This window comes from Sebastes umbrosus, chromosome 2, assembly GCF_015220745.1.
Source record: "Sebastes umbrosus isolate fSebUmb1 chromosome 2, fSebUmb1.pri, whole genome shotgun sequence".
In the NCBI taxonomy this organism is placed as follows: Eukaryota; Metazoa; Chordata; class Actinopteri; order Perciformes; family Sebastidae; genus Sebastes; species Sebastes umbrosus.
Window position 1 is genome coordinate 11,044,427 of NC_051270.1, and position 22,486 is coordinate 11,066,912.

General features: G+C 40.9%; 1 protein-coding gene across 1 annotated transcript in view; it reads right to left on the reverse strand.

The window, feature by feature from the left end:
• The window catches only part of tox3 (TOX high mobility group box family member 3), a 46,869-nt gene that overhangs the window by 14,373 nt on the left and 10,010 nt on the right, over positions 1–22,486 (reverse strand). Inside the window, exon 2 of the mRNA XM_037757457.1 lies at positions 6,105–6,170. Coding sequence (XP_037613385.1) covers positions 6,105–6,170 — 66 coding nt within the window. The remainder of the gene's footprint in view (positions 1–6,104; positions 6,171–22,486) is intronic.

The window sequence follows — 22,486 nt, forward strand, 5'->3', positions numbered from 1 at the left end:
GTGTGTTTCCATTGGCAGCCACAGGGTCCAGTGGTATGAGGGCAGATCAGGGCTTGTAACAGAGAGGCCTGATGTACCCAGCATGACCATCCTGAGCAGGTGTGTGGGAAATCTCCAGTCTCCAGTGGTAAACCTGGACGACACTATACTGTAGGGTTGGGAGGAAAAAATCAATACAGCATAGTATCGCGATATTTTGCGTGGCAATATTGTATCTATACACGGACATCAATCTTTTATTATATAAACTATTACTTAACAATCTGACTGCTATACTGTCTTTCTGAGGTTGTAGTTGTAGGTTGCTCAGTCTAGAAGATACTGGTATCATATGAAACTAGAAAACCTGAGGAATCCATTGGTATCAACCATGTTATGTTAACTTGGTCATGTCAGATTGTCAGGAAGAACGCTAAATAATACTCCAAAGTCTTGCAAAACTTTGGTGAGGAAAAACTGGCATGGCCATTTTCAAAGGGGTCCCCTGGCCTCTCACCTGACGATATGTGAATGAAAACTCTGAAATGAACAGAGTGAAAACTGTATCTTATTAGATAAAATAGATGTTGACAAACTGCATAATTTGCAGTTGAAAAAAGAAAATCAATCGCAAATCATCAAAGCTTTAAGATTCATCCTGATGGGGTCACATGTCTGTAGAATCCATTCAATAGTTGAAGAGACATTTCACTTAAAAACACTCATGGTGGTGCCAGAGGAAATAAGTCGACGGATCACAAAAGTCGTAGACTATACATCGTCTGGGAACTCTGAATGTCAGAACAACACTTTCTGCCAATCCATCTGTCAGATGTTGACGTATTTCAAGAGATAAGTGAAAAAGTATCTGTAATATCGCCTGTGAAATATCCTGGAGGCTCTGGATGAAAAGTCAGTGAAATACACCAGAGTCTTCCTCTATAGGCAATCCATCCTTTCATTTTCAAGACATTGGCAATAAAAACCAAAAAGGTGAACCTTATTGTGGCGCTAGAGGAAAAGTCAGAGGATCATCAAAGTAGGTATAGGCTTCATCCTCTGGGGAATATTAATGTCTATACAAAATAAATAGTTGAGATATTTCAGTCTGGACCAAATTGGTGGACCTTCCAACTGACCAACATCGCCATCCCTTGAGCCAGGCCACTAGCATGGCTAAAAGAGACTTTAGTGCGAATGGTCTACAAACTCTTGATGCTGCTTTATATACAGTATACACATTTTTTACTGTAACTCTAAAAAATTAAACACTAAAACAATACAACAATAGAAACATACAGGGAGGTGACTAGGAGATGTGTTTCAGTGAATATTTTATCTCTGAGCTGCCATAGTGCTCTTTCAATATCAGGACAAAGAGCAAGAGAAAGCTTTTCGGGCAATATTCCCAGCCCTTCAATAAACGTAGTAATGCAATTCACAGATGCAATAACCAAGACTTGTTAAAGGCAGCAGCATGCAATTACTGCATATAATAGGCCTCAGAATCAATAGAGGCAGGATTGAGGATCCAGTTTCAAATATCTAGACAGGCAGAGTGCAGCTACTCAAATGACAACATCAACCATGGCACCCCTTATCAACATTACTTCAAATTTGGATCATTTGTAGTCCATTTCTACATATTTATAGTTCATTACACGTCTTTAATTTGATTGGGAAAGTAAAGTGATACATCTGAGTGGAACACAATCTCAGTGTACAGTATCCTTTTCCCTGAGGGAAGCAGTCAAGCTTTCCCTGCTAGGATGTATGCTTTACCAGGCACACCAAGGTCATCTTATCTCATCCTCTAAGTGCATAAGGTAAATGATACACCAGCCATCTAAGCAGCAAATACAGGTCGGCTGTTCTGATGTAGGAGCGTTCTGCCTCGAGCATGGTACATACTGTCATTTTAAATATACAGTATGTGTTGTGTAGACAAATAATTACTGGATGCTAACAGGTTTCTATTTAGCTTTAAGGCATATGTGGTAATGCTTATAGCACACAAAGTGAACAACTATTTTCTTTTTAAGAGTCAAAGCCCTGACAGCAACACGATTCTTACCAAAGACAGTGAACCATAATGCTATACATAAAGTATATTAAAGTGAAACTTCTTATGAAGAAAGAAATAACACATTCTTCCTCCATTCTTATAAATTAAAAGTTAAATTCATAAGCATTAAAACACATGGAGTTTTGCTGCTACAGTCTCACTTGCTTGGTACTGGTATGACCAGAAGCTTAGTCTGGCTAATGTTACGTAATGTGAGCAAAATTTGGATAGGTATTGCTTAGAGGGTCAGTTCACTGACTTTATATCCCCTTTTCCACTGGACCAAAAAACCTACTAAAGCCCACTAACATCTGGCTTTTGTCTTTAGTGGGAAAGGTTACAATCAGCATTCATTCCCAGGACCTCTACAGTAGTTACGGGTATTTATCGGCTCCAGCTCCGATCAGCAGTGATGGAAACATGACACACGGGTGGACGCGCTAATTTTCGCCCCTTTTCCGGTGCGAAGCCATGTGTCACGTATTGAAGTGAATATATCATTAATAAAATCAACAGGGATTTGGACTATTATTATAATGTATTAATGTACAAAACATACTATTAATATACTCTCCTCAAAGACACCAGACTCCAGTCAGACAACAATAATTTTACCTCGCTGATCATCGAAATACGCTTCATTCAAACTCAATAGAAACAAAATAAACTCATCAAAACCGTCTTTGTTAGTCTTTACACTGTTCCAACAATCACCAACTCTGGTTTGATGAGAGTTCGAAGAAAGACTGAATAAGTAACATATAAAACAAGAAGTAACCATCGTAACATTATCACTGCTTCCGGTGCAGGCCGGCGCGTCTGTGACGTTGAACGTTACACTCTAGGGAAAAAAAGTGAAATGCCAGTGCAACGGCACGGCATACTCGCAATGGGAAAGGCGTCTATCGCCTACTTTTAGTGGGTTTTCCCCACTAAATGTGGGAAAATGTTTAAATGTTTTAATGTTTAAAAAAACCTGCATATACACACAAATGTTGGTGGAAAAGGGTATAAAACTCTACTTAATGTTAATGTTACACTATGTTTTATGTTTTATCCTTAAATTGGCATTTGTGGCCACAGTAGCAGCTGTTAGCAAAAATTGTGCATTGCAATTTCTTCATGTAAAACAACAGGTGGTTGGAAAACAAAAGGGCTGCAAAGTTGTTGACTGTTGTTGTTCATGCAGTCAAATTTCACCAGATGGAAGCAAACGGTCCTAAGAACAAAATGGAAGATACAATAGCCTACTATAACCAGAAAAACCTGTTACAATAAGTGATGTGATTCTAAGAAAGATCAATTTTTAAGTTTAAAATAGAAAAAAAAAAGAGAATTTATGTGCGACTATAGAAATGCAAGTTAACGCTATAGCCTTGCTAACAACCAGGCAAAGTGAAGCCAATGTGGAAGTGCCTTAAACTTGCATTCTTTCTAATAGCCAGCGACTCTCGTTACAAAAAGAAGTCAGATTGTATAGAAGTCTATGAGAAAATGAGCCTACTTCTCACTTGCTTTATTACCTCAGTAAACATTGTAAACATGAGTTTATGGTCTTAATCTCAATCTTCAATACAGCGTGATGTTCATTTAGTAAATTATGGTCCTATTTAGAGTCAAATAGATGATAAAGAAAGGTATGCTTTCGCATGTGGCTACCTTGTGATTGACTGGTTGCTACCATGGTGTTCGGTCTGAGAGTTGTCTGTGTTTTCATCTTATCTTTAACCCTTTCACAGTGTGTTTTCAGTTCAAATAACTTAATTATAACCTCTTTAGTCACCTAAAAATGTCTTATTCAGCGTTCGGTTGTACTTTGATCCACCCTCTTGTGTCATTTCTGGTTCCAAAAAAACAAGATGGCGATGGCCAAAATGCCGAACTTGAGGCTTCAAAACCCACACAAGTCCACAAATGAAAGGGTGACGTCACGGTGACTAAGTCCACTTCTTATATACAGTCTATGCCAACAACCAAAACCCCAATCCAGACCTCATTTGAGAAGGAGTTGTAGCTACGCACAAAGTAGGAGTGAATCTTCATAAAATACAAAGAGGGTGCATCTTTTTACGCGATAGCCCTCTGGTTTGATTTGAAAACAATAGCTAACCAAATGTGGTGGCATAAATTTAGCCTGCTGTCAAAGTTAGCCGTTCATCATGGAGCCCTCATAATGCACACTTCCTGTCCCACTGTACCCTCAGCCCACGGCAGACACATTAAGCAGATTAATATAGCATTACAGTGGAGCTAGTGTGAAACCTCAAAGTGGAAGTCGCATTAATCTTACTTTAGCTCAGGTTGCAACAAACAATACTTTGGGCACTCCAAGAAAAGAAAACCTATGCTTAAGACTTCTTCTTCTCTCTCTCTCTCTCCTAAGCACAATACCATCTGTGCCCTAACACTGGAAACAGTTGTTCCTTTTGATGAAATGCAAATGAGCTAGGCTGTTTTTATCAAGGAGCACCCCCCCTCCAGCCCATCCCCCTGTTCCCTGACTGCCACAGTGGGCCCTCACAGCTGGGGGCTGAACGCTCTCCAAGCAGCTTGTGTCGGCGTGGTCCCCGCTGCAGTGGGCCTCAGCAGCAGCAGCCAGTGGATACAGAGGATGCGCCCACTCAGCGTAAACGTGGGGGGAAAATTAAACTTCTTCCATAACACTCTGTGGCTTTGTGAAGCGGCCACTTTATGAACATGAGGTCACACAATCAAAACGCTTCCGTCCGAGCTTGAATGTCACCGTTGCATCCCGACTGCCAAAAGTGACGTGAGTGAAAACAATAAGGTTAACGGTGACATCTATCTCACTATTTAGGGGCTGTGTAATGATGCGCTGCTGTGGGTTTTGAAGCCAGATCAATCTCCCCCTGCTAAACTGGATGAGATTGGCCCGTTTGAACCACAGAGGATGACGGGTATTTTTGGTGCACTTGTCTCTAATGACAGGGCAGCGGAGTGGGTGGAGGGGGAATAGAACGAGTAAATTTAGCACACTGTTAGGACTACTATGGCTCAGAGAGGCGCTTATATAGAAACAACTATTATCCTCTTTCATTTCAATGCAACAGTACAGTACACAGAGTTATTCCAGCAGCTCCACACACTCAGATTGTTGGTGACATTTCACTTTATTTAAGTGCCAGCAGATAGAGAGTGACAGAACTACAGAACCTCTTTGGGCTCCTTCAATATGTCTTTGAAAAGATGAAAAAAAACAGGTGTTTTATAACCTCAGCTTTCTTGGGATGTTGCTTTATCTTACCGAGACAGTCTGATCACATCAGCATCAGCTCTCAGAAGTTACAATACAGGGTGAGCCTCATCTTTCTGTAAGCTTATTGTCTTTTGGGGCTCTCGGGACAGGCAGCAACATTTCAGGCAATAAAACAACATTGCATATGACAAATATGGATAAATTCAAATAGGAATTTATCATTGTGGATGTTTTAGAGGGCTTTACAGTGTGAAATATAAGGCTTTTGCTTTAGATATTGGCTTTTACTGTTGCCAACTTTGCCGATCTACAGTTACTTAAATAGTGAACCACAGAGAAATATTAAAAAGAGAAGCATCATTTATATACATGACACCTATGTAGGGCTGCAACTAACAATTATTTTCATCGTCGATTATTTTCTCCATTAACTGATTAGTTGTTCGGTCTATAATATGTCAGAAAATGGTGAAAAATTATGATCAGTCTCTTGTTGTAATCTTGTTTTGTCCACAACTCAAAGATATTGAGTTTTCAGTCACAGAGGAATAAAAAAACAAAACAGAAAATATTCACATTTAAGAAGATGGAATCAAAGAATTTGAACTTTTTTATCTTAAAAAATTACTCAAACCGATTAATCGATTATCAAAACAGTTGGCTATTAATTTAATAGTTGACAACTAATCGATAAATCTATTACTCGTTGCAGCTCTATACCTATGAAAACTCTCCTCCTCTGTACTTCACTGCATTTGTATTGAGAGCATGTTTACATTGGTTTGTTTTCCCAATGTTCAAAAGAGAATTTTAATATGTACAAACATAGTAAAATATACTCACATCGCCAGCAGCGAGCAGGGCACCGTTCGCCTCCGCCATGTTCATGTAGTTGTTGTTATTCTGGAACTGCAAATGAAAAGACAAAAAACACAATGAGTCTACTAGTGTCCAGATAACATCCACAGTGCAACTCGAGCTCTCTCCTTTCATAATGGACACCTGTCACTCAAACAGATTGCAACACTTGGCTCCCAATGTTTACACACCGAGTTAACCCCCTTTTCTCTACGTGCACGAGCGCATTCTGCCACTCTGCCATTATTGCGACATGGCGAGAGGCATGTGAGAGGCCCAGGCCAATTCAGACCGGGGTAATGAGAATCTGGTCTGGCTATTCAGCTCATATGGGATGGCAATTAAGGATACGTTTGCATCACAAAGCCAAGTATCAAGATGCTGTGGCAGGTTATTAACTTCAAATAAACTATGGGAGAGGAGAGATACTGAGGGGAAATAAGGAGGTGGAGAGTGTTTTTAATATGGCTGGAGTACATTTTTGGTTAATTGAAGCTGGGGAATGGACATATATCCATTCTCGTCATCTGATCTAAACATAAATGTATTTTGGATCCATCCTGTTTTAGTGCAACAAATAAAAAAGTGTATTCTACTCAAGCATTTACCTGTTAATATGAGAGTAATGACAGAGTAACCAGTGGTGGCACACTGTAAAGATACATTAGTGTGTAAGACAGTTGATAAGCTATTAAAACCCTGCACTTTGGTAAGAAATAACATGTTTTCACAACACACCCCGCCCTCCCAACCCACACATAGCCTGCTGGCAAAATGGCAGCCACTTCCTTTCTTTGGAGACACAACCATGCTGACAGGTAGGAACAATGGGACATAGAATGAAGAATTATGGGCTAGCAGCTGGGCCCAGGAGCACAATGCACCTCTCTGTGAGTGAGGAGTGCAAAAAAGCCCAGCCTACACGACACGGAGGAGAGAGAGAGAGAGAGAGAGAGAGAGAGTCACAGCGCGTTTGCGTCTTCGCGAGGTTCCACTGAGAACACATTTCCAACAAAGCTCGGCAGTAATCTCTTTTGTGTGTTTATTACAAAGTCGCTCTCTTAAAACATTATGAGGGACGAAGAACTCCAATAGACGGAGAGAGAGAGAGAGAGAGAGAGAGAGAGAGAGAGAAATAAATGGCTTCTTATCCGAGCAGAAGCCAAACAATAGTGGAAACAAATTAAGATCAGAGCGAACTGAGAAGTGCATTAATATATTTTCTAGCCCTTTGTGTTTTTTTTTCCCCTTCTCCTTTTCTTCCAAGTGGTTAGTATGCGAATGTAATTACCGAAAGAACTGCTGCTAATCAACTGCGAATGGTATCCATTAATTAGTCTATGCCCTGGAGAGAGAGTGGGGGAATCAGCAGCAATGTTAACAGTGTTACGCACCAATGAGAAGCGGGAGCCACCAGCTCTGCTAGCAGTTGCTGAAGCAGGTGGTTTGTGCTGTCTAGGCCTCTGGTGCCGACTTACCTGGAGCTGCCCCACTAAACTATATCTGACTGGAGCACTGGGAGGGTTTGCATGTTTGCACAAATGCACACACAAATGTATACACGCACACACCTCGAGTGAGAAACATCTGTCAATAGCTAGCACTCCTTCACTTCCCAGCTGTGTGTAACTTTGAGACACGACATGGCTGGGTTACGTCAGCCACTCGGCTGGTAATTAACCTTACGCTGGGCTTATCTTGGAAGTGTTACTCCGTCCCTCTTCTTCTTTTAGATAACAAATTGAAGTCTCAGAGATATCCTTCTCTATTCAAGCACTAGGAACATTGTTCTGATTGTGGGGGGAGATAGGGCTTCGTGCAGTGCCGTCTCTGTTTCTTCTGTCCCTGTGTCTCTCTGGGTGTGAATGCCTTTTTTTAAGAGTGAGCAGCTTTTCTTTGTAAATAGTTCTCTTAGTTTTCAGGAAAACCCCAGAGGAAAACAGACAGATCTGATATCTTTATGCTACTTTTAATATAGATGCTTGTATATTTTCCTGCCTGTTGCGTGAAAGAAAACAAGCTTCTGTGAACGGAGTAGCTTTTAAAGGTTCCATGCAAACTTCTTGGTCAAATGTTTTCAACTCAATTACCTGCCGTGTTGCACATCGCTGGTTCGTGTCGACGACAACTTCAGGAGCATTCAAGTGTTTATGAATCTGGAAGTGATGTGTCATTAAAACAAACACCACGCTGTGAGGTATGGTGGAAATACATACTGTAAGCACGGACATTAAGCGAATCGCATTAGCTCCATTAGAGAAAACACAATCGAGTTAAACCCAAGCGCTAATTAGTGGTGTGAAACTCCCCTGGCTCTCTGTCTCCGTGAGTCATGTTTTATTGTGTTTCCAGGGCCCTTTAAGAGCAGTTCCATATCTCCTCTGAGAACTGTGACTAACATCCAGAGAAATGTCCCCAGCCACCGGTATCAATCTTCGCCATTAAAAGCTGCACCATGTTGCGGCGCAGCCCGGGCCGGAGGCCCCGGCGGACGACCAGAACAGGGAGTGGAGATTATTATTGTTATTCCCAATTCATTTTTTTGTGAAGGGGCGGGGGGGCAATTGCCGCTCATGTTCGCAGCAGTGACGATTGAGTCAAACGCCAGATGAAATTAAGTGTGATTGGAGGGACCACGCAGCTAAAATGGGTCAGCGCAGACAATGAAGGCTCTGTAATTAAAATGACGTGATGAGTTAGACGAGAGCTGCCATGTGAGGGGCCAAACAATCGCGAATGTGCACGGAAAAGCATTTTGGAATCAGAGAACATAAATGAAAACTTGGGGAATGGAATTACTTGACTTTTTTCAAAAATAACAGCTCCTGAAACACAAAAAAACTGGCCTTAAATGTCTAGTAAAGCACTATAGCAGCAGCTCAGACAGGCAGTGATGTTAGATGCATTCAAGAAACCAGCATCTTACTTCTTAACATTTCCAAAAAGCAGTCATGTACTACAGTACTAGAAGGGAACCCAAAGGGAAGCCATAGAAAAGAGTGCTTTAAAGTAGCTGTGGGGTAGAGGGCTTTTATTAACACAGTGAATTCACGGTTTAAAGGTGCTCTGTAATATGAGTCGCGCTCAGAGCCAGACGTGGCTACATGGCAGAGCAAACACTGGGCACTCAGTGTTTTTATTTCTCCTTCTGCACCAGCAGCACATTTCTTCAATAACTGTTTAACAGGAGAGAATTAAGAGCTTACACGGGCCCTGATCCTAACGTGAAAAGACTCCACTGTCTGCATGATCGCAGGCAGACAGAAAACCAAGCAACCTCGCAGTGAATGGGATGAATATGAATTTCTGTAAATGCACAGTTACCGCCTTTCTTTTTATTCTAAGTCAAGATAATGCGTCAAGGATGTTCTTTGAATCAGTGTGAACGCTTCAGTTATTCATTATCAGACGAAACCGTGACAATCAGATTCTAAACAACAAACATCAGCATGCTTGTTTTTGATTTTTCTGACTGAAGCGAGTGTAATTTTGAAGCTTGATCTCTCCCCCCCCCCTCCCTACATTTTAAATCCCAGTGCAGGAATATTTGTATGAAAGAATGTCCAGTGGGAAATAAGGTGTTTTACAGCTATTATAGCAAACAAAATTATTTCAACCTCAGGGTGAACACAATATTGCACCAACGTGACCCCGCCTCACCCTCAATATGATGGAGTAACCACGCAGATCCTATCAGTAAACATGAACTGGACAACCAAGACCCACAGAATACACGGCTGAAGAGCCTCTGATAGCACAGCTGCCATCTCTGCATGCATACAAATGGAAAATAAACATGCACTAGCCCGTGCCGCATCTGAGCATTGAATACTGCTTTGTCAACGGTGATTAAAAGATAAAGAAAGGCTGCGATGAGATGCAAGATGACTTAGCATTTTACCATAAAAAATAAATGAAAATCGAATCACCTTCAGAAGACGGTTCCTTGGTTTTAATGTACGATCGAAAAAGTCACAATGTCTGTCAGCAGGTAACCCAATTGGACACATTCTTCCTCCCCACTGAAAACCACCAAACTAATTCAATCAAGAGCCCAGGCTTTTCCAGAAACATATCAACTGCTGACAAGCGATTTTACAGTTCAGCTTGAGCTCAGTAATCACAGCCTAGCATGTGTTCTCTGGAACATGACACTTGTGCTAATATGTTCTCCAGTGGTCTCCATAAAACACAGCGAAAACACCACAGTTAAAACTCAACCTCCAATCCTGAGAAACCCGCTGTAATTTGCTATGTATTATTTCATGCAATTTCCTTTAAAGCTTGGCCCGCCACCAGGCCTCTCATTCGGTGAATCGGAGACTCAAAAGAGCAGCGCTGTTTCCTTTCCTGTGCAAACCTGGTCTGGCCCTGTGTTGTATAGCCTCTGGAAAAAAGTTATCTTCTGATTCCCGAGGTCCTCCTCACAAAATACATGCTCATTTACAACCCAATTCAGCATAAACACTCTGCAGCTGCTGCCTCTCTGGTGATCACAAGGCCTATTCACGCCCAGCAGGCCGTCGCGCATGCAGCGCAGTGCCGACATATATAGATATATTTCCTCCTATGTGTGCAGCAGTCAATTTGTAAAGCGACTCCGCAACACAGCATGTCCACGCAGTCGGCTCGCAACCTGTGTTCTGATCTGCACGCCGAATCGATCGGTAATTCAGTTTAAAGCTAAAATCATTACTCCCCTCAGCCCGGCACTGTCTTCCACCATTAGGACTGCCAGTCCTCAACTACCTAAGGTAGAATTGAGGGGAAGTTCATTGTAAGCATCTCACTCTTCCTCTGCCTCTCAGCGTGAGTACCACCACAGCAGTGCAGAGGATCCGGCGTGAGAAAAAGTCTGGGTCTTATCTGGGTTCTGAATCAAGCTGATGACAGTTTTGTTCAGGCTGTGTGCTGAGTATCTCCTCTCTCACACCACACTGACCGCTGTGGCCTGAACTAGTGTCATCACAGCTTGCTTTGCTTTACTAAACATAGATCTGGAGGAACAGTTTAAACCCTTGCGGAGATATCAAACCTGCCACAAAAGGCCATGTTTCCTACAAGAAGAATGATGGGGAATCAGCTCTAACAGTACGCTACCTTTTATTAGATCAGAGTGTGTCAAACATTTATGAAATTCAGGTTGGAATTTGGACCTTTAACTTTGGAAGATGTCATCACTAAAGTCTCAAAAATATGTCAGCAAGAAGTTATAGTTGGAGGTTGTCATGTGCAAACCAAAAAAGAAGCACAGCTTCTGTTCTTCAAATTACTCCTCATGGTACAGTCACAGAGCATGAAACTAAGTTTGCATATCCAACCAAAATGACAAGCTTAACTATCAAAATAAAGGAAAAACTTAAAGCGATTTCACAGCTCAGCAAATATGTATTATGCTTTTTTCGAGCTACCCAGTCATTATGGCAGTGTTGAAAGACAGTAAAAGGCAAACTATAGTTGGTGCGTTCAGCATATTCCTCGGGGCTAAATTTATATTCAGCACAGACGCAGTGTACAAGAGTGATAACATGGAGACTCAAACAGACCAGGGTGAAACAGCATTTCTAAGATCTTTGCATTTCTTTTTAAGTATTTTGAGAATGAGATTATTTGAGTTTACTGCGTCAATACATAAATTAGTTCAGGCAGAAAAAGCTGTCAATCATAGAAAAGTCTTCTGTCTGGCACACACTGTGCTGTCGGAATCCACTCGTATTTTATAACAATTTTAAACACATGCTGTACACTTTTTCAAACACTCTTTCACCCTTGTTTAACCACTTTGGCTATTGCATTGAATGAAAGAAAACACAATGGCAAAGTCTTTTTGGGATGTTCAGCTATAAGCTGTAATATAATAATGGGTCTCCCAATTTAGAAGCACAATTACAGCCATAGTAGCAGCTCTGTGAGGCTGTACTTGGGCACAACAGTGCTTTGAGCTGAATGCTGACGTGCTCACCATCGAAACACACGCTGACGTTTAGCAGGTCATGTTTGACCATGAATGCATGTAAGAAAAATACATGCAATCCATCCAATAGTTTTTGGGAATAGAGCTATTTCCATCTACAGTAGACCAAAGTAGTGGACCAACTGATAGACCGACACCCCCATCACTAGGGCCACACCGCTAATGTGGTTAAGAATAACAATAACACTCCCCTAGTTTTTTATCATTGATATTTTTTTAAATAACGCTAACATTTTAGGCTTCTCTGTCATCAAGTTTGATGTGTAAAAGTTGATTTTAAGAGTAAACAGTGACAGTACAGTAACACCATACATTTGTAGCATGGCCACATCCAACACCACGTTACACAATGGAGCTAAAATACACTGAGGTTCACCATAGCTATGTTTTCTCTAAGGCCTAGGACTTGCAAATGCTGCCAAAACAAAGCTGGTCTTAGCATTTGTCATAATGGATCCATAGCCTGAGCCCAGAAGTCTCAATTCTTTGCAGGTCAACATCCAACATCCCGTTTTTTTTTTTCCTAGCTGTTGAAGTCTGCTCTGTACTCTCAAGAGCAAATCCTAAAAGAAAGCGCGAGCTAAATGGGGTTCCATCTTTGATCTGGCGGGGCGCAAAGCCATTGGCCCACGGCCACAAAGGAGCTTAGGCAATGGAGAGGGCCTCAGAAACATGGTGTAGCATTCTCACAATGGCTGCTGTTGCGTGGACACACAGCTCTTGAGGAAGCAACATGAGAAAGGCTCGGCTTGGTGGTGTTGTCTTGCTTTTGCTGCTAAGCCATGTCTCAGGGCTGTTTACTCTCTGCAGCTTTGAAGCAACTCCAACTCAAGATGGTATCAGAGGTGTGGATTTTAACCAAAGCTCGCTCTGCTTGCCGTTCTTCACTACAGAGCAAGACGCTGCTGTGGGGTTAAGGAGGCTAATAACTTAAAATGACATGGTTAAATGTCATACAGGAGCAAAACAGCTTTCAGACAGTGGAAATGGGTTTGTTTCTGGTGCCACTAATGGTGATGGTTGTGCCTCTCTTGATTTGCCGGACAGCTATGAGCTGGTACTTGGATTCACATAAAGCTCCATTGAAAGCTGCTGGGATTTGAGTCCTCTCTTATTGCTCTAGCAGCACAGATGCATTTTCTATTCCCTGTACTGCCGTTACTGGCTAATACACTCATTATAACCGGCTTTGGGAATGTGCACAGTCAAGAGCTTTTAGTGATGGACTCAACACAATCCTCTATTTCTTATCTAGTAATGGCAGGAGAGGGAAACATATGGGCTAAATGGGTAAGATAACACGTATTTAAATCAAAGTATTGAAAGCAAAAACATCAAGATATTCAAATCAGTAAAGGCCTTAATGCATAGTATAGTAGGGATGTCACGATACCAGAAATTTAGTAGTCAATATCAATACCAGTGAAATTCAAAGATTCTCAATACCACGGTAAAAAACAAATGTAAAACAATAAATCCCTTCAACATCCACTCCTTTATTACCTTTTGTATACTGTGTTTTTGTCAGGAAGTTAAAGAGATCATAATTCCCTCTCAATTATCTATTTTATTTTGCTGTGAAAACATCTCCTTCATACAACTGTATTTACTCAAGTTTCTCGCCTAAGACTACATTTTACAAGATTGCATGTGAACACTTCATGATAACATTAGTATTTACTTTTGCCCAAAATAATTTTTCACTGAATAGAGCCTGAACGCATCATAATGTAATCAATGGCAGCTCCCTCGTTGAAGTCGGCAAGACGAGAGCTAGTTAACGTAAGCTGTTAGCAGCCGAGAAGCAGCACAGTCCTGCACCGAGCTAACAGCTAAAAGCAACGATTTCAAAACAGATTTGTTGTTCGCAATGTAGCATGATCAGGAAAAAATAGGGTGCGTCCATAGTGAGTTTACTGCGTCCCAAACACATTTTCTATCGTCCCTGGGACTACGAGGCGCCGTTGGTCTCGAGCCCTGATCCCCGGTCGACTGAAGTATCTGTTCTTGTGAGATCCCTATAGTATAGCATCCTTGTGGTCAACCTGGCCTATAGTGGCTAGCTTGGTTTTGTTTCACTCATTTTCAAGTTCAATGATATCAGAATTGAACTTCTCGGAAGTCCTTACAACAATACTTTACAATTACACAGTTACATGAATTCTGCCAGTTTGTTGTTTGATCCAAAGTTTTATATCCTCCAGTAACTTGCTGATCGGAATTCTTAAGTCCGGTCATAGGTTCGCACGGTCGCAATACCTTCCACGTTGGTGTGCGACCTGTGTCTTTTCTGTTATTCTTAACATAAGCCCACAGTAAGCACAAACTGAACAGTTGTTCAATCTCTATAAATCTGAAAAACACAAACTGCTGAGCGGTGACTCATATATCAGTCTATTATATACTACAGGGCTGACTGTATTAAACAAATGGCTAGGCCTGCAGCTGGAAAAGAGAGGCAATATAGAGAGAGCAGAGGTTATTGTCTAATTTAAATCTTGGCTGCTTTCCCAGAGCTGTACCACATTCCAATTTGTGGCTGTGTTGCTTGGCGCTACCGACAGAGGTCCGGCTGCAAATACTCTCGGGCTCGTCTCCAGAAATGTGTCTCAAAACTGACAATCAACAAGTTGGCAGAGATTGACGATTAATGAGGGGGGGGGGGGCATATTAGGTGAAATAATGAAGATGCACACATATAGATGTTGCGTTTTTGTGCCGTTTCTGCAGGTGCCTTTTCCCCCTCCCCCCGTGGTTGCAATAATGTATCTATAATCATTATGACTTGATGTGCTACAACAAAGGCTCATAAAGAAAGCCAGTGCATTGCGCCTGTAATGTCTTTGAGTTCCATAATGAAATAGCAGCTGGAAAAGACATCTGTGAACACATAGTAGTTACAGAATGGTTGAGCGGGCTCTTAGAAGCAATTAGCTATTTCAAGCATTTTCTTCTTGGCACACTATTGTCCGTTCATCTGGTGGATTGACAGCACACCAGGACATCATTAGCAAACCTGACGGCTGTTGAGTCGCAGACATTGTTTTTCTTGTGACAGCAACCATCAGGCTAAGTGCTTCACTAATGTTTTTAACAGTATTTAAACTCAAAATGTCACTTTAACATTTCCTACTTCAAAAGCAGCGCGAGATTAAGATACCGGCTTTGAATAATTACAAACACTAAGCTTCAACTCTGATTCCATATCATTGCGCTGACATTTAAAGAGATCCAGAACAAAGACACACTACACATCTTTTAGTCATAACGCAAAAAACTGATTCCTTTCCTCTGTGTGAAATGACAGGTTGGAGATCAAAGGCACACATGCTGTGTATTGAAGCGCTGCTTTTTTTAAGAGAACAAGGTAAGTTAGCAAAGTGTTCACACATGGGGAAACAAAGTAGGAAAAGCTTTATGCAAAAATCTTCTCTGTTGATGACACTTTGTCAGTGTGCGGCCACTCAAATGCAAACATCTTCTCCAGACTGAATTTCCGTACTGATGCTATCAGGCAAACTAGTGAAAATCCATTTGTCACACAAGTATTACACTTGCAAGTACATTTTATACACTGCAGTTGAAAAACAGATGACTGTAAATCGAAATAATGTACACAAACACATGGGTTATTCTTGTTGTCCTATATAAGTGTTCATTGACATAACTGCACATGAAAGTGTACAAGAAATTAACTCTGAATGTGTCCCTTTTTACAATTGAAAATAACCATATATGTTGTATTTGTACCCCCCTTTACAGCTGTATTGATTTCCTCCTTTTGCCACAGCTCCCTCTGAGCACTTTTATCCCATTTCTCCAGTGCAGGCGGCTAAAAAAAAAGGGGGTCACTGACATTTTCTGTATTTGAGCCTTGACCTCTATTTTAGAACCATGCTGTGAGTTTCTCCACCAAAATAAATGAGAGCAGCGCACAGTCTGCTCTGCGCTCACACCTTCCCCTGCACATGTTTTCCAATCACTCTTCATTTGTCTTCATTAGGGCCCATGTTTGACCCGCTTCTCCAATTCCCTACCACTATATATAGACTACAGAGAGCATCAGAACGTGTGATACTGTAGCCCAAATTGCCTGGTATCGTGATGTTTATATGCAGAAGTGGACATAGTCTCGGTGACGTTACCCATTGGTTTGTGGACTATAGTTTTGAAGCCTCGAGTTCGGCATTTTGGCCGTCGCCATCTTGGTCTTTGGCAACCATAAGTGACACGAGAGGGTGGAGTAAGGTACAACTGAATGCTAAGACATTTTTAGGCGAGCAAATTGGTTATAATTAACTTTCACAAACTGAAAACACACTGTGAAAGGGTTAAAGTTGTAACACGAAAACACAGACAACTCCCAGACTGGAAAACGCCGTGGTAATTGTGGTAAATGGGGACCATAATTTACTAAATGAACATCATGCTGTATTGAAGAAGACTTGAAACTAGCGATTAAGACCATAAACTCATGTTTATAATCTTTACTGAGGTAATAAATCAAGTGAGAAGTAGGATCATTTTCTCATAGACTTCTATACAATCAGACTTCTTTTTGTAACCAGAGGAGTCGCCCCCTGCTGGCTATTAGAAAGAATGCAAATTTAAGGCATTACCGCATTGGCTTCACTTTTCAGAACCGGAGGCTGCCGCCTTGTAAAAGATCCGTGATTGATCCAATTAATCAATACATAAAAAAGCTTGTAATGGCAATATGAGTGATTTCAACAGGTGGCGCCATGCCGGAAATACTGACTGCAGCTGTTCGTCGGAGTGAGGAACAGAATTCCCACCGTCAACTTGTCATCAGCTAATTCACCTGGAGCCAGAGGGGGAGATTCACTGGACACATAGGGAGAGTTAATCTATTCTATTCGTCTTTGCTAAAGAGATCGACCCAATTAGCTTGCCACATTGACCGACAGCCCTTGTGTTTGCTTTTCTCCCTCGACTTCCTTCCCCGTCTTAAATCAGGAGTTATGCAGTTTATGCTGGCTCCAGCTGAACGCCTCTAAAATTATTCGAGGGAACTGTACAACAGTGAAATAATCATGATGTCTTTATTCAAATCTGTCGAGTCTGAAATATCCACCACTGCAATTTGCTGTGACTGATTAGCCAATGGAAGGGTTGCTTGGGGATAGCTCTCCAGAGTTCTGTAATTGAGCGGATTTGACTTGGGAGAGGTTTTCTCTTTCTGCTGATAACTACACACATTCCTCTTTTTAATGTACTTTTCTTTTTTTAGCCTCTCCTAAGAACCAGTGCACATCAGAATTATGACGCTTGCAGAAACAGCAGTATGTAGGACAGTTCATATTTTCGATTGCTGGCCCTTGAAAATGTGATTCCACATCGTGTTTCGTTTGATGATTTACCAAAGTGTCTCTGGCTGTAGCCCAGAGACCAGTCAGTGTTAGTTGGCCTGGTCACTGCAGAACTGTCAGATCTAGAAACTCAAAGATCAGGGACAACAATAACCCAGAGGACTGCCACCGTGGCCTCTGACATACCACGATAGGCTAAACACAATGTTCATGCAAATGTCTGTGTACCACTACTCATTTTGTATTATAATATATGAAAGCTTAAAATGCTATAAATAATACCTGAATTTTATCATTTGGTGTCTTTTAGATCTCTTTGGAGGGAGGATTCTGTTTTTAAGAGTTATTTTACCAACCAAAGCAACCCATTATTATATAAACTTATTATGTACTAGCCATATGCAGTCTTTTATTGAAGTGAGAGTCCCTGTTACAAATCAAAGACTACAGAGCTACAACGATTAATCAATTAATTGTCATCTATTAAATCAAAATTCTGCGATTCCAGCTTCTTAAATGTGAATATTTTCTGGTTTATTTACTCCTCTATGACAGTAAACTGAATGTCTTTGAGTTGTGGTGAACAAAACAAGACATTTGAGGATGTAATCTTGGGCATATATAGATAGATAGTGAGAGAGAAAGAGAGAGAGAGTATAGTATAAGTATGGTTATATTCTGTAGCTGGCACATACATGAATTTGAGGGATTGCGAGGCTTAAAGAAGGGATGAAAGGCATCAAATAATGCTTAATAATGAGCTGTTTCATTATAATCCTGTATGGGTAATTACAAGATTAATATATCAATGCTGGTTTTGGCAGGTTCTGAAGCCAGAAAAGGCTATATTTACCACAGTCCTTGAGCCACAATGCACTGAAAACAGCTTTCTTTCAAATTAAATCTCATTTATATTGTACAGAAAAAAAAGAGAGATGCTGTTATTCTTTTCCAGAACGCACCACTAATGCTCCGGGGCATGATTTGTCATTGTTATTCAGTGCTCGCTCACCTACACTTAAAACATGATCCTTCTGGATTTTAATTAAGCACCGAGGTACCTCCCAGGGGGTTCTGGCTTGGCAAAGGAAACTACTTTGATTTATGTACTACTTTGTTGTTCCTGCTTGAAGCTTGCCTGTTATGAGAGACTGTGGTGATGAATGAAAGAAGCGGGCAATTATTCTTATTTGTTAATTAGTTCCTGTTAGGAATGTATTCTTCTGACAACATCAATAGTGAAGCTGAACATAGAGTTGTCTCTTTACACGTCATCTCTCATCACCTCACAACAATCAAACATAAACCAGTGACTATGTTGGGACTGGGTAAATTGGGAATCTTACTGGGAACATGTTGATACATGTTCAGCTAAATTTGGTGACAATTCACTACTAAATCAACAAAAGCTGGTAGGAATTTGCCTCAGTGTGTTCAGCATGCCAACAGGATGATACAGCTCTTTATGCATTTACATGCATCCCCCATACTCACCCCTCCATACAGCAGCAAATAGCACAAACCAACAAATTACTTGTAAATACAGTACTAATTTGCACAACTCTATAGGATGCCATTTTCATAGCAATTGCACTCAAACACCATTTACTGGCTGTTAGATCAGTAATTATCAGCAAACATTGTGGCAGTTTAACACAATTCCTAAAGCGTACATATTTGTAAATTATCAATATGCCTCTCAGTCATCAGAGTATGATATTTACACACACTTTTAGTACTCTATTTAGGAAGTAAATATGATTTTATGGTTAGACATAGGGCTGTGCAATTAATCGAATTTCATCTTCAATTACAATTTTGGCTTCCAACGGTTATGAAAACAAGATAATCGAGATAAAACGAATATTGTTCGGCGTTAAGTTTCGCAATGACACTCTTGTTTTGTCTTGTGTTATAAATCTAGTGCACCCCTTTCTTTTACAGCAGTGCGCTTTTGACCCTAGCTGCCCATCACTGGGCCCAATTCCTCCGTTGTGGTGCACCGCAGCCACTTCTTGGTCGGCTTGGAAAGACCCAGGGTCAAGATGGCACTTTACATCACCCCTCACTTAGACCTCGCCGCTTAGTGCTCGCTGCGCCATCTCTCCCTGCGAGGAGGGGTGGAGCTCCAAGCTCCTGGTGCGACTATTAACCGGGGCGGACTGTCCTTAGTGTGCCGATGTCGGACCCCGTCTCGTTGCTTTGTGGGTGTGACTTTTTTACCATGTCATCACCATTCATTTTTATACAACCAATGTATTTATGATTAAATTGTTTACAAGAGCACAAAATTCTTCATAGATCTAGCCTCTTAATTTTGCTCTCAAAGTGCACCACATTGATGCATCTAACTTTAATATGTACAAAATGATCTTTCTAAATGCATGATGTTTCCAAAGTCCATGAGTAATCGTGTTCTCAATATTGACCAAAATAATCGTGATTATGATTTGACATAATCGAGCAGCCCTAGTTAGACATATCAATGCACAAGGCAAAACAATGAACCCCATAAAAAAAAGAAAAAATACAGGTACTGTACAGTGATTCATAAGAACAAAAACATCCCTTTTTTATCCTGTTGTAATGAGAAGCCAAACACATTTCAGATAGATGAATATAGAACATATTCCAGGCAGTGTTCACGTGTATAACATCCCAAAAGTATTATACTTGTTAGCCAAAGCTAATATTGTTGTTTCTCTTTCTAGACAAGGTATTACTTATTCAGTAATCGTATAGCGTGGACAGCAGCCAGTTTTCAATATGAAACTTTAAGTACTGGCAGGAGTATAATCCAGACTACCCAGGTGTGCAATATGCAGCTGTTTGTAATAAAAGGCCACATGCGCTGCAATAACAGATGACAAATACTCATAAGTGATGTAATAATGTTCAGACGATTATCTTTTTCTATGCAATCTGGTTACAAAAGCACCATAGCTGTTGAGTGTGTAATGGTGTTCTTTCACTTTTTATTTTATTGAAGTTTCTCTGGATGAGTGTCAGCTGATTGACTTCAGTGTAAAACGTGGTGTAAAACTTCATCTGGGCCTGCTGTGCCATGTATCCGCATTGACAAATCAAAGCAGTAGCTGAAGATGAAAGCGAAGATGGTCAGCCACCTCAGTGACACAAGAATGGTTACAGAGACAGACCTTGTAAAAGGTCCGCTCTCCTAGATGCGTATCAGAAGGTAATGGAGTCTCGACACTACAGGGGTGCTGCAGGATCGCTACGATTAGCTGGTAGAACTGCTGAAGGTCAACACTGCTGAGCTGAGCAGCCACAAGCTCTCATAAAACCATGCAGCGTATCATTATTTTCAAAGTGTTTCATTATGGACGGTTAACCTTGGCTAACTCCGACCTCACACTTTAATCAGCTGCCTGTAATGCCTTTGAAACAGTGTAATCATTCAGCTTCTCTTCTTGTTTATCAGCGGGAGAGACACAACTGTTGTGAAGCCTATTTAAAAAAAAGGGAGAAATCCCTGTTCCCTTGGCTGTGCAGGTATTTGAAAAGTTACACCGTGAGTCAGAACCTCCAAAGATGAGGAACTAGATCAGCTTCCTTGGAAGGAATGTCATTTGAAAGAATCGTCAGTGGCCGTCCAGCGGGAGGGGAAATCCTGCCAAGGCTGAGGCCTCACAGACCTTAATCCTGTTTCTACTTCTGCCATCCCGCACTACGACCACATGTGAGAGTCCACGAGCCAGCAGCAACACACACACATATCACAATAAACAAGGACATGCTGTGAATGAGCCGCGACTTCAACTCCCCAAAAATATCTGAAGTCGGCTCAAGAATTTCATGGACCCCATTCATGATCCCAGGGACCGGACCTTTAATATAAGGCTGGAGGCCATGTCCATTGTTCCTTTTGATCATGCAACTGAATTAAAACCAGACTGATTTATGAATACTGCCTGATTTTCATCTAACTGGAAATCTGACATAAAGAATCCTCAAAGCGGTGATACTTCAGTAACATGTTGAGAGCTTTGCTCATTCAAATCAAGATAATTGTTGGGCAATTACAGCCAAAAGAATGATGTAAGAGTGATGTAATGAGTCGACAATGTTTTGTGCAGAACATCTCTGATTTGTCTTCCCTACAGGATCAGGTCCTGGCAACTAAAGCATGATTAACATCTTTGTGGTTATGTTTAGGCAACGCAAAGCTCGTGGTTGAGGGTTAGGAAAAGATTATGATCTTAGATTGATATTGGAAAAGATCAGTGCATCCTGTCTCATGATTTAAAGGTACAGTGTGTAACATTCAAGGGGATCTAATAGCAGAAATGGAATATAATATCCATAACTATGTTTTCATTAGTGTATAATCACCTTAAATTAAGAATCGTTGTGTTTTCGTTAGTTTAGAATGAGCCCTTCATATCTACATAGGGAGTAGGTTGTTTTTACGGAGTCCGAAAACAAGAAATATGTCAGGAGAGGTCAAGAAGCCACAGGCTTATACAAAGGACCTCCCCCCCAACCCCAGGAGAAAAAAAAAACAATAACAAAAAAGGAAGTAAGATCTAAACTAACAATTTTCAAAAAATACAACAAAAGTTAAACAACAACAAGAAGCACACAAAATGAGCAAAAAACTAACCAAACAGTGGAAAACAATCCAATAAAATACATTAAAAAACAGTACAGAGAAAAAGAAAGAATATCTAAACATATCAAAAGATAATTAGACATCATGAATTAAATGTGATGATAATTTCATTTTAAAAATGTTCTAAGGATAACGAGCTCTTGATAACATATATTTTGGCGTTTTGGTGGTCCGCCATGTTTCTACAGTAGCCTAGAACAAACAAACCAAACCCTGGCTCTAGAAAGAGCCTTTGGCGTTGTTACGTTACCTTAAGGCCACCGTAGTTCTTCGACACGCTCATAAAACTGCGGTAACGTGAGCCGCAGAGTGCAAAACTGTGGTACCGCCAGCCGTCTGACTTCCGTTGCTCCTAAAGTAGTGTTATTACGGTAAGGTACGGTATGGTTTTGCACTCTGCAGCTCACGTTACCGCAGTCTTGGAAATGGA